At 41.5% G+C, this 12,645-nt stretch overlaps 1 protein-coding gene across 1 annotated transcript in view; it reads left to right on the top strand.

Moving 5' to 3' along the window:
- The window catches only part of LOC113169595 (polypeptide N-acetylgalactosaminyltransferase 10-like), a 68,352-nt gene extending 61,678 nt beyond the window's left edge, over positions 1-6,674 (top strand). The window contains exons 11-12 of the mRNA XM_026371145.2: positions 1,070-1,219; positions 2,646-6,674. Coding sequence (XP_026226930.1) covers positions 1,070-1,219; positions 2,646-2,810 — 315 coding nt within the window. The 3' untranslated portion in view covers positions 2,811-6,674. The remainder of the gene's footprint in view (positions 1-1,069; positions 1,220-2,645) is intronic.
- Positions 6,675-12,645: the final 5,971 nt, after the last annotated feature.

Here is a 12,645-nt window from a genome sequence, read left to right as displayed (position 1 = left end):
GTTTGTTCTCACACGTCACGCTGAACATCTTTAAACCAAGCTCATAATACGGCCTTAATGGATTGAATGTCGCCTTTTGTTTCCACAGTTGAGATACTGCGCCTCAGAGCCCTGACAGTTTAATTGCTTTAATCTGAAGATGCATTGTAGTTTAATCTGTGTCACAGTTGTGATCTGTATTCAGCGCCAGCAAGAAATGGATTTGCTGCAAATCACAGGAGGCCCTGTGGCAGCTGTCCTTGTCAGGGCTTTTTGATTTGGTACGAGGAGCGGGGGAACTCAGAAAGTCATTGTGAGGCGGAGAAGTGACGGCTGCACGGACGTCACCAAGACGCAAATGTTCCAATGTTTTTCATCATCAGATAACTGATCCAGACCCTCGTAGACTGGCTTCAGACCACTCCGCTGACTCCACGTTTTAATGTGTGGATAAAACTGACTGTGGTCATCACTCTGCAACTTTTCCAGAAAAAATAAGAATTTAAATCTGTGATCTTATCTGACAGTCACTGACCAGCTTAAAAATCTTATTTATTTATTTATTTTTCATATTTATGCAGTAGGCAAGAATATAAATACGCCTGCTCCATTTCAGCTGAAATACAATTTATGTGTTGTGGAAACTAGCTCACCTTGATTTACCTAGAAAATAATCAAGAGTCTGCACAAGTCCCAGTGAACAGCAGTCAGTCATTCAGTGTAATAAATGAAATGGGTTATTACTGGCTGCACTTGATGAACTCTCAGAGAGAGAATTACCCACAGTTGTAAACACAGTGACTCTGAAATAGTTTTCCAAGTCAGATTCATATATAGAGAATCATGAAGGGCACAGAACTGACTGTGAGGTTAAAACTACAGTTTTTTCTTCTGCCTCAAGTTTTATTTCTGTGTTTTACTACAAATACAATAATTAAATACATGAATAGGAATTTAATGAATTAAACAAAGAAAACCTGGTTTTATTCCCCATAGTCTTCAGATTTACTACATCAGATCCTCTGTCTTAGTAATCCCTTTTGTCTAATTTAGAAATTGCATATTTTGACTGGAAATGTGTTCCCTGCAGGTGTTCACGTTCGGATGGAGAGAGGACATCCGGGTGGGCGACCCCATGCACACTAAAAAAGTTTGCTTTGACGCCATTTCTCACAACAGCCCTGTCACCCTGTACGACTGTCACGGCATGAAGGGGAACCAGCTGTGGCGCTACAGAAAGGTACCGGAGCACAAAGTGTAGACATGTTAGCTGTGGGTCAGTCGCTCGTTTTGAACATTCGGTTCTTTTTATTTTGATTAGATTACTGCTTCAAAATAAATGGTTTAAAGTTTCTGAACATTGAAGCACAATCTACTCTGAACGTGCTAAATATTTATTGGACTTCGTTAGACAGCTGTTAAATCTAGTTATTCTAAAAACATTCTGGAGGCGATTTAGTGCCACAAGCTGATCTGAAAACAGTGTTGTGTTTTAGTTGATTAGTTAATTTATTAACAATTACAATTCTTCATAATAATATCTATAACTACATATACAGTGGTGTGAAAAAGTGTTGGCCCCCTTCCTGATTTTATAGTTTTTTGCATGTTTGTCATATTTTAATGTTTCAGATCATTAAAAAATTTAAATATTAGTCAGAGACAACACAAGTAAACACACCATGAAAAAAGGAAAATCAAATCCAAATCTACATGGCCCTGTGTGAAAAAGTCCCTGCCCCCCCTGTTAAAATTGTGGTTTATCACACCTGAGTTCAGTTTCTCTGATTACTACCACACCTGTGTGCAATCAAGAAATCTCTTACATAGGACCTGCCTGACAAAGTGAAGTAAACAGAAAGAGCCTGAAAAGACGGAAGACATCATGTTGAGATCCAAAGAAAACACAGCAGCAAATCCACCTTTGAATGGCTGAAGAAAAACAAAATAAAGACTTTGGAGCGGTAAAGTCCTGACCTGAGTCCTATTGAGATGCTGCTGCATGACTCTAAAAAGACCGTTCATGCTCGAAAACTCTCCTATGTGGCTAAATTACAACAATTCTGCAAAGATGAGTGGACACAAATCCTCCACAACGCTGCAACAGACTCATTGAAAGTTATTGCAGACGCTTGATTGCAGTTTTTGCTGCTAAGGGTGGCCCAACCAGTTATTAGGTTTAATAAAAACACTTTTTTAGTTTAGTTTTGTTTTCCCTTAATAATAAAAACCTTCATGTTAAAGTGTGTTGTGGTTACTTGTTATCTTTCACTAGTATTTAATTTAGTTTGATCTGAAATATTAAAGTGTAACAAACATGCAAAAAACTAAGAAATCAAGAAGGGCCAACACTTTTTCACGGCTGATCGCCGCCCCCCTTGTTAGTGACGGGGGTTCAAACCCCGGCTGTGGTCTTCCTCCAGTAGGGTCCTTAGGCAGAACCTTCTTATATTTACCTGCCTTTGCCTTGTGGCATCTGCTAAATGTAAATTTAATTTAATCAAAAAATGCTTTACAAATAAAACTAAATGAGAATTATTATCACTGAGAACCGTGCAGGTTGTAATAAAACATTCATCTGTTCACCTTCATCAGCAGATTCATGGTTTGTTCAGTATTTATGGTGAAATAAAACCAAAGTTTTGACTGTTCCTGTTTGTCTGCAGGATAAGAGTCTGTATCACCCCGTCAGTAACAGCTGTATCGACAGCAGCCCGAGCGAGCGGCGGATCTTCATGAACACGTGCAACCCCTCCTCTCCCAGCCAGCAGTGGCTGTTTGATAGAACCAACGCCACCGTGCTGGAGCACTTCAACCAGGGCACCAACTGAGACCCCGCAGCATCCGAGAGGAAAAAAGACTTGTGACACTCGCAGATGATGCGCTGCTGCTCTGAAATGGGGTTTTACATTGACTCTGGTTCCCCTCGTTAACCTGGAGCTGAGGTGACAGCTGTTTCTGTTTGGGCTGCTCCAAGTGAGGCAGGAGGGGACACCGGGGGGGAGGTGGAGGAAAGTCTGAGTTGAGCTCTGATTGATGAGTTTGGGTTTAAAAGTGATTTTGTTTGAGAAATGTATTTGTTCTGTCACAGCAGTGCTGGGGCAATGGGTCTGTCTACTTCCTGATTATGCTGTTGATTGGTTATCTCACATTCCTCTGCCTTCTATCCGTTTGTACCGTTCATTTTCCCTCTGTGTGTCTACCTCTCTCCTCCGTCTCCATCCTGTCTCTCCTGGTCCGTCTCTATCTGCTTGCATGACTGAGCCTTTGCCCACCTTCTCCATTCTCCCTCTCAAATCCCCTTATGTCTCTCCGGCTCTGACAACCTCCCTGGGAGTGGGGGGAGGGGTCTTATTGAACCAAAGTCATACTGACACTTGGGTGAAGCGAGGCTGAACCACTCTGGAAATCACCCGGTGAATTGATTCTTCTTTACAACCCTCGTCCACCCTCTTCCTGGTTCGTTCTCCACCTCTCTGTGGTCAATGTGAACAAAGCTTCTTTGAATTTACATGGGAAGTGGGGGGGTAAAGAATCGGCAACCTTCTGAATGCCTTCTGCTCCTTTTTGCCCATCATCTCTCCTTTCCTCACCTGATTTATCGAGGAGTTGCTGTTTTCTCACTGTGCCACGGTATTGTATCCTGTAGAGGTGAGACTTTCTATGTCCAGGGTTTGTGCAGATCAACCCCTACTGGTCTAGGGTTTGTTTGCTGGTATGGTAGTGATAGTGGGGGCAGTAGCCGTCACACCTTCTAGGGTCTCCCCCTGCCTTCTCTACACTCTGCTGCTCCCTGGTTAGTTGCTGGACTGATCAAGCGCACGTCACAGTGTGAAGTGGCAGGCAGGACCACAAACTGACACCTGCTAGGCCCGGCTCCCAGCCTGGATTGATGACTAGCTATGTGACTGGCAACCAGCTGATTCGCAGCGGAGCTGCCTGATTGGCTGGTTGCCGAGTTGACACATCACTTTAGTGTCGTGTGTGACCACGGGGGGGATTATATTGAAAAGGCTCATCAAACACCAAGGTAGCTCTGGGATTGAGACTCGTGGGTTTTAAATGCATAAAGCACTTGATGATAAACTTGAATGAAATCTTAGTGCCTTGTCAGAAGAGGACTAAATGTTGTTGGAGAGTCCAGAGAAGCGTAGGGAACAATTCTCAGTTCAGGAAGAGACTCGTTGTAAAACCTGGAAGTGTCTCCTGCTGGGCTCTGCTGGGTTCTTCTGGGCTCTGCTGGGTCCTGCTGGGTCCTGCTGGGTTCTTCTGGGCTCAGCTGGGTTCTTCTGGGCTCTGCTGGGTCCTGCTGGGTTCTTCTGGGCTCAGCTGGGTTCTTCTGGGCTCTGCTGGGTCCTGCTGGGTTCTTCTGGGCTCTGCTGGGTTCTTCTGGGTCCCCTTTGGAATTGAACATGCACTGACCTGGACTCGGGTGCAGGACACTGAAGGCATCACTGACTTTGGGACTGTTTGGCTTTAAGATGAACTGCTGGCTGTGAATAGTGCTACAGACTTTTCCCCACCATATTCTCTCCTGTCTTTTTTCCACCTGTTCAGTCCAAAGTCTTTTGATGGGAAAGGGAAACGATGTTGTTGTTGACCACTTTTTGAATCACTGTTGTTTTCTCTTTCATTTTTAATCAAATGTTCTTTCATCCTTTGTTTTGATCCTGTTCAACTGATGCTGAGAATTGAGTTTAGTTAAGTTTGCTTATATTAGTTCTTCAACGTACTTCAGAAACATTTGTGGGGCAACGAATTAGGGACAAAAAGTAATGACATGATTCATTTTGGTGACTAAATAATTGACGGATTGTTTATCTTTATTAAATAATCGTTGAACCAGTTATTAGGAGAACTTATTGTACTGTGCTAATGTTTAGATTTGAACACTGAAAGTGGAAAATGACAATCGGGTGTCTAAACATTCACCTGTTGTATTGTCACTAAAATAAATGTATGTGTGTATGTGTGTGTATATACACACACACACATACACACACACACTCTCTCTGTCTGCTTGTGGCAGTGAGGGGCTCCTTCAGATTAAAAGCTCAAACACTGTTTGCAGGTGCACCACAGTCTGTCATTTAGGATTTTGACTAACTAATTTGCACCTCTCCCCATTATTCCTTTTAGTTGCAGTTTGAAAATCATCTCAATCCACCAGCACTTTGCATTCAGAGGACAGTGTTTTAATGTATTCAGTTTTCTCTTTCTCTGGACCTTCAAGCTCCATCTTAAGTGACTGGAATTTGTTGCCTCAGACACTGAGCCACTCCTGCAGACCAGTTGTTGTGCTTCCTACATTCCTGCTTATATTTGATGCATAACCACAGTGTTGAAGTTGAAGTTGTTCAGACCTGAGCTATTCAGTCATGTGACTGTTTATTAATATCAACACTGCACTTGTGTAAAGTTGTGTTGAGGCTTGATAACACGTTCTTGTTGAGATGTCACCACCATAGACGTCTCTGATCTGGTTTTTATTTCACTTGTTTCCTGTAGAACTGTTTGGTATCACCCGGTTTGCCCCGAGTCAGCTGACCTCGCCTCAGCTTCACACTTAACCTTCAGCTTTGATTAAAACGTACCAGTTATATAAAATCATTACCAAACGCTGCAGCTCGCTTTGTGGCACATTTACAGTTTGATGCAGCCCAAACCCAACAAAGAACCAACAGGCATGTAGAGAGCCAGACAGGATTCTCAGGAGTTGGTGGAGAACAAAGCAGAGCTAAAAGGAGAATGAACACTGGACATAATAACTATTAGGTGATAACATGGGCTCTCTGTGGAGTTCTTAACTCGCTTTGTGAACAGAAATATCGATGACTGCAGCTCTAAGATGTGTTTTTCACACAGCACCAGTGTTTAGTTCCACACCGTCCCGCTCGTATTCAGTCTGTTTTGTTTGAGTCTCGCAGACGATGACAGTCGACTGTTCTGAGGGACTGATGCAGGGAAAATGATGTCAAACATTTATAAAACCTTTGTGCCATTACACAAAAGGAATCCATCTTCCAAACGGCCATTTTCAGGTCTGTTCATCGAGGCTTTTTAAAAGAGAAGGAAAAAAATCAATCATGTTTCTGCACAAATGGAACCTAAATGATCTCTTGCAGTAATTGTCAATCATAACTGGCCAAAATGTTGTTTACTGTATCCCTGAAAGTTTGATTTGTCCTAATCAGATTGTATCACACCTTTCCTTTGTACATGTAAAGTGTGTTTATATTTCATCAGACTGTAAATCGGGAATCAATCGAAGGGTCTTAAGGGTCCAGCTTTAGTTTTTTTCATGCTACAATACTTTTCCACAGAGAATGGAACAGGACAGCTGTAAATGTGTTCATCCATCATCAAAATACATGTTCAAATGTTTAGTTTTGTTTCCCCACAATTTGATGATCAGACTAAAATGTCAAGAAATCTTGTTTTATGAGAGCAGTTTTTTTAATGTCAGCGACCAGCATCAACCAGTCACACAATGTCGCGTGTGTGTGAATTTAATGTGTAGGGACGTGTACATTTTGTATGTCATTAAAAAAAAATCCAATATTTTTTTCTACCGATATGGCAACTGTAAAAGTGTATTTAGATATTTAACAAACTGTACAATTAAACTGGAATTGTATGATATTTTTGCTGAAAACTGTAAAATAAAAAGGTTTCTATATTTGGATGAAAGTAAACATGTTGTCAGTGCTGATGACTTTGATAAATACAACTCAAACAGAAGAGAAGAGTTGAGTCATGGCAGCTGGACCTCTTTCTTGTTGCTACCTAGACGCTAATTATTTTAACCTACACTCATGTAGCTTCAACACGACATATGCAGGAGACTTTATAATGTGTGTGTGTGAAGCAGTGACCCATCCACAGCAGAGATGACACAGCACCAGGTGGACCGAGAGGCTGCTCATTCCAGACGCAATAGTCTTCTCTAAATAACTTCCACATGGACGTCTGCTGCCCAGAGCTTTCTAATTTCCTCCCCCTGTCACTTCTTGTTGTCGGTTTTGTATTACTTTAATCGCTTCTGTGACTGATGGTGCAAAAACACACTTCCCCCAAACATTAATCCCATAATCATTTCGCCTGGCAAAGCCCGGACTCTGATAGCTTTCAGGTTTCACTGATTTATTCGTGGCTGGAGTGATTGCTTCTGCAAGTCGGCCCATTTCTCCCGAGTCTCCTGGGATGTCATATAAAGCTCAACTTGTCACAGTAGCTGTGAAAGAGGGAGAACATTTTGGTTGGTACACTGTACTAAACTGGAACACTTTACTTTTAGGATAAGTATAGTTCAGGAGTCCTTTTTTGTTTTGGTGTTTTTAGATTTTTATTTATTGTACTATGCAAACTCTAGTTTTACATTTCACTGTGTGTGAACTAAGCTGGTGTCATTAGTACAGTTCTTTTTCTGCATAATGACTTTTCCATTCATATTTATATCCAGTTAATTAGCAAATAATCAGCATTCCCTCAGACTCACGAGCTGTAAGTGGGACAGAGATCAGGCTGCTACATTAGCACATAGTTCCACTGAAGAGCTCCATTAAGTTTTTTTTTTTTTTTTTTTTTTTTTTTAGGCTCAGCATCATTATGTATAAAAAGAAAAAGGCAGTTCAACTGTTCCCATAATTCACTAACACCCACCCATTATGTTGGTCCAGAGACAAGATCCTTTAAAGACAGAGTCACAGTTCAGGTCGCACAGCTGCAGGTATTAAACAGTATTGTTTAATAGAAGCACATCAGTTTGGTCAGATGTTCAAATTATTCATTTTTTGATTTGATTATCAAACCAAACATTTCACCTGCTTAACATCAGCCTGATGATCAGCTGCTTCCTGTGCACTAATCTTTGAGTCTGGTTCACAGTTTACATTCATTCTAGAAATTAGTGTCTGAAGGTAAAACTTACTGTAAACGAACTGCAAACTGTAAACGATGTGATTTGACAGAGGTTGAACCCCTGTTGGTGGATTTTTAGTCTATTCAGCATGTTGAATCTGCAGCAGTCCCCTCGGTGAGAGACACCACTGTGATTAGTGTTTAGTTTAGAATCACAGCATGAAACCGTCCTTAGAGACACACTCATACAGACGCACTCCTGCAGTTGAGAAAGTTTTCCTAGCAGTTAGTGATAATACTGCCCTCTGCTCTGAGAGAGGAGGACACTCAATCTGGCACTAAACAGGAAACTGGTTCTCGATGTTTCTGTTGTCCACCTTCTGTCAGATGATCCTTCAGGCTCTTGTCCACTGAACCCATTGTCAGTCCTGGACTCTAGCACAGCTTGTGGTTTTCATACCTTTTGTCTCTTCAATTACAAGTTTCTGTTGTTGAACAGGTGTAGCTGGCCTGCTCCTAGACACTGTCCTTCCTTGTTCAGCCCATGATGCAGTGGCAGTGCTTTATTTGATCATTCCAGTGAAGTCCACATCTTACCAGCTGATTGGTGGAGTGCAGCTTCGTCTACCTCCAGACTGGGAGAGTCTGTGAGCATCATGTGAACCTAGCTGATAACAGGACAGCAGTCCTGTGTTAAAATGTTTTTCTGTCTCTAGACATGCTGCAGCATTGCTCCGGCTGCCAAGTGTTTTGGCCAAAAGGCAAAGTAACAACTGTTGTTGGAGTTTAGTTTAAACAAGAGGCTGATGTGGAGCTGCCAACAGAAAACGTGACAAAGTTACCTGAGAGCAGACGTAATAGCAGAGGGACTACGAGCCGTCATTTACAACCTAAATGACCATATGGATCGTTTGTACCTTTCTTCTCGGAGGACCTTGAGAAGCTCTTGTTGAATGTCTGTTTCCATATGCAGCTGGGGTCTGTTGCCTTTTGGTACCTACAAACTGGTGACTGCTGAACTATGTTGTGAACTGATCATTGTCTGGATGGTACATCCATGTGTACAGATGCTAAAAGATGTTCTTACAGATGCCTAAAATCCGCCGGTGCCAAAGAATTCACCTGCACTATGACACCCACACCCATCGGGTCATGTAGCTTTAAATTCATCCTGCTGACACACAGTGACACACAGTTCTGTCACTGTACCTGGACTAGTTTGAGTTGGATCAGTAGTGAAACATTTTGATCTAAGGATCTTTAGGTAAAGATGGAAGGAGATCTCAGACTGGATCTATCAGGGTGGTTTCTCTTCTTACCCGTGCTGAGAAAATAGTTTTCTAAGGTGGGAAATACGTGAGTGGCTGGGGCGTGGAGGACTTCAGGAGAACCTGGCGAGTATATTAAAAAATAAAAAATACACCCCCGCACCCACCTCTTATCATGACACAGTGTGCCTACAGCTGTTAACCCTCCCGCAGTCTCCTCTGTCAGTCTCAGTCTCGAGCTACAGAAGTGTGCACGTCTTGTCCTCAACAGATTCGTCCCTCATGTCGCCACAGCTCCGAATGCACCACACAGGCTCATTTCTATGGTCACTGGAGCATCACTGTGGCATCTCAGCCCCTTGGAGACCTTTTGAAAGCAGTGACTGAGTTTTAAACTTACACATTTTACCCAGAAATAATAAATCTGCCGCACTTAGCTTCTTCTTTATTTCATACAATCTATTATTGTAGAACAGAATCATATCTGTAGCCTGACCTTTCAAACAAAGTGAACAAATACTAAAAACAACAAACAGTCTAAACTAAAAGAATGTCCACGTGTTAAACGCTGACGCTGTCTGAATGTCTGAGATTTAGTTTCCTCGAATGATTTGCTGCTGCGCAGCGACCACTGAGGACACAGTTGCTCCAAGGTGAGAATGAAAAGAAAAGTGAGCTTTATCTCACTGCATTGATTAAATAAAGGTCAGAACATCTATTTTTAGGATTGTTACTCATTCTGAAATACTGATGCTGAACAGATTTTGGTTCCAGCGGGTTGTGATTGATGAATAGGGGCCCTTTGTGATTCTCATGCTGTGGCCACTGTGTCTGTGCTGTGGCTGAGTCTCCAGTGATTCTGAATAGATTTTTCTGCTGATTGAACTGCAGCTACAATATGTGGAGAATGAGAGCAACTTTCATTATTGTTTAAAAGATCAGAGCGTACATTAACTTTCAGGAGGCAGCACAGGAGCGTTATCGTGTCTTAGTCAGAGCAGAGTCTGGTGAAATGTTGTGAAATGAGCGTGACGTCTACATATGCTAATGAATTGAGAAGTGAGTAATCCTTTTCTCCAGCATGAAAGGATTATGAAGAGATGCAACCAGAAACGACGTACTTTGACATTTAAATAGTACTTCAAAAGTAAGAGGATGGAGATTTACTCTTAGAGAAGCTTCAACTCCAGCAACCCAGGTTCAGTCTCCTAATCACTGAGAAGATGAAACACAGCATTTGATAATGGATGGTTATAGATGTGTAGATTTAAGAACCTTCATGTTCATAGATTTTAATGCAATGAAAATACAATACACTAAAAAATAATACAATAGAACCATAACATGGTTAAATCTGTTGTATTTTATAAGGTATTTATATTTTTACATTTAGTAAAATTAGATTTATTTCAGTACAGATTAGCAAAACTAAGAATAAATAAATAAATCACACACACACACACAAGAACAGAGAGGGATGAGCAGATGGGTAAGTTACTGAGCAGAGATATCAAGTGAAATAACAGTGGACAGCAAAGAAAATTAGATGTGGGCAGAAGCTGATGGGAAGAGAATTTACTGCAGAGTGAAACAGCAGAGATGTGAAATGATTTAGGTTTCTTTTATATCTTAAAAAAAGAAGAAGATAACTTTACTGTTTGTTTCTAATGTTTACAACCCAACATTTTATTAATTTAAAATTATTATGCTCACAATTCATAGGTCATGACATCAAATTCTAGGCTGCATTTAAATGTGCCATGCTCTCCGACTACTACTCCGCATCAAGTCCTCTCTGACATGTTATAATTTACATGCATTTAGATTTAATTTCCTCCAAGGTTCCATAAACACTGCTCTCAAAACTCATTAACTCAGAAAAGCATATGCACGCACACACGAAAGTAAAAGTGAGCCAAGATATTTGAAGGGAACCGACTGATAAAGGGAAATGAAATAAAGAAAGGACGTGCAACAGGTGGAGATCAGACAGAAATATAGAGACAGGCGGGTAAAGTGTGTAATGGATGTGACAACCAGGCAGAGGAAATGTTCTCAGAATAAAGAGATCTACAGTTTCATTTCAACTGCAGGCCTTCGTGCTCAATTCAGAGCCACAACTCATATCTAATTTCTGTGCATGACTCTACACTTGTGTAGAGGATGGAGCCTGTTTCCAGCTCCAACATGAACTGACAGCAACACGTGTGGGCAGAGCAACACGACCAGAAGATGTCACATCCTTTTCTGTACCTTCGCTTCCTGCTTCTTGTGCTCAAATGCATTTCAGTTTTGGTGTCTGCCTCCACTTTGTGACTGGATCTGGGCGTCTCCTCGAATACAAATCAGGTCGGCTCCCTGTTTCTTTCCGATGCTACTGCTGCTGGCTCAGTCAAGCTGCTAAAAATCTGGTGCTACAATAACAGGTGAATGATGTAAGGTTTAGTCATCTCTGTGCTTAAGTTTCATTAGGTTAGTTTTCAGTAGAATCCAATTCTGACCCATAAATCCAGAAATCTACGTGACACAAAGAATAAAACAAAACTGGTAGCTGAAAAGATTTAAGTTTCAAATCCAAGATCCTGTTGTACAATTAAAAGGCTGAGATTTAGTTTGTTACTGACTGAAGCTGTACTGGTTGGAGCTTTATGCCTAATATCACAAGCTGGGACAGCAGCGAAGAGCAGCGTCGTGTCACCACTAATTGGAGCACAGAATAGGAATGAAATTCTCCAAAGGGAAGACACAGATCGAAATTTACGGGAAAAACAAATTCACAGCAAACAGATTTGTTTTGCCATGTTTCTTCAAAAAGACAATTTAAAATCTAGGATCCATACCGTGATCAAACCACTTGTTCTGTTAGGCCTCAGACAAATTCATTTTAAATTGTATAAAACAGACTCGCAGCAGGGCTCAAAGCAATGGAAATATTGCTCTGTTAGTTGATGAAAATCACTCAGTAACTTTAACTTTTCATGCATGTTCCTTCGGCTCAAACCTTCAGTTTGTCCAGTAAACGAATACTGAATATATGTTGTACTTGAATATTTAATTTAATCAAGTATTTTTTCTGCAACAAAATACTTTAATCCACAAACAGCTGCATGTTCAGCTCTAAATACAAGAAAAATGGTTTGATGGATGATTGAGCAGCAACTGAGGGGACATCAGTGGCGATAACCACTGCTGGTGTCTAGTAACAGGAGCTGAATGGAGAATAATGAGCAGTGTGGCTCATTGAGTCTGCTACGTTTAAGCCTGACCAGCAGCTGCGATGGACAAAGACCAAGAAGCACAATGGAAATTACAGAAGCTTTAACAACCATAATGACTGTCCCTGCTCTGTACAGCAGCTTGTGGATCAGTCTGGGAGGCAGCTGGCAGACTGACCCGAACCACACAAACAGCTTTGACTCTGAGGCTTAAATGATGTGGATGCCGCAGCTCCCAGCATTAGCTGTTCCATCACCTCAGAGGCCAAGCAGGCTAAAAATAGACTGTGTGCGACTGCAGGAAGCAAAGTCAGTGCTAGTGT

Source organism: Anabas testudineus, chromosome 14 (genome assembly GCF_900324465.2).
Source record: "Anabas testudineus chromosome 14, fAnaTes1.2, whole genome shotgun sequence".
Lineage (NCBI taxonomy): Eukaryota > Metazoa > Chordata > Actinopteri > Anabantiformes > Anabantidae > Anabas > Anabas testudineus.
Note: the sequence above shows the minus strand (reverse complement) of the source record. Positions and strands in the feature narration are given on the sequence as shown.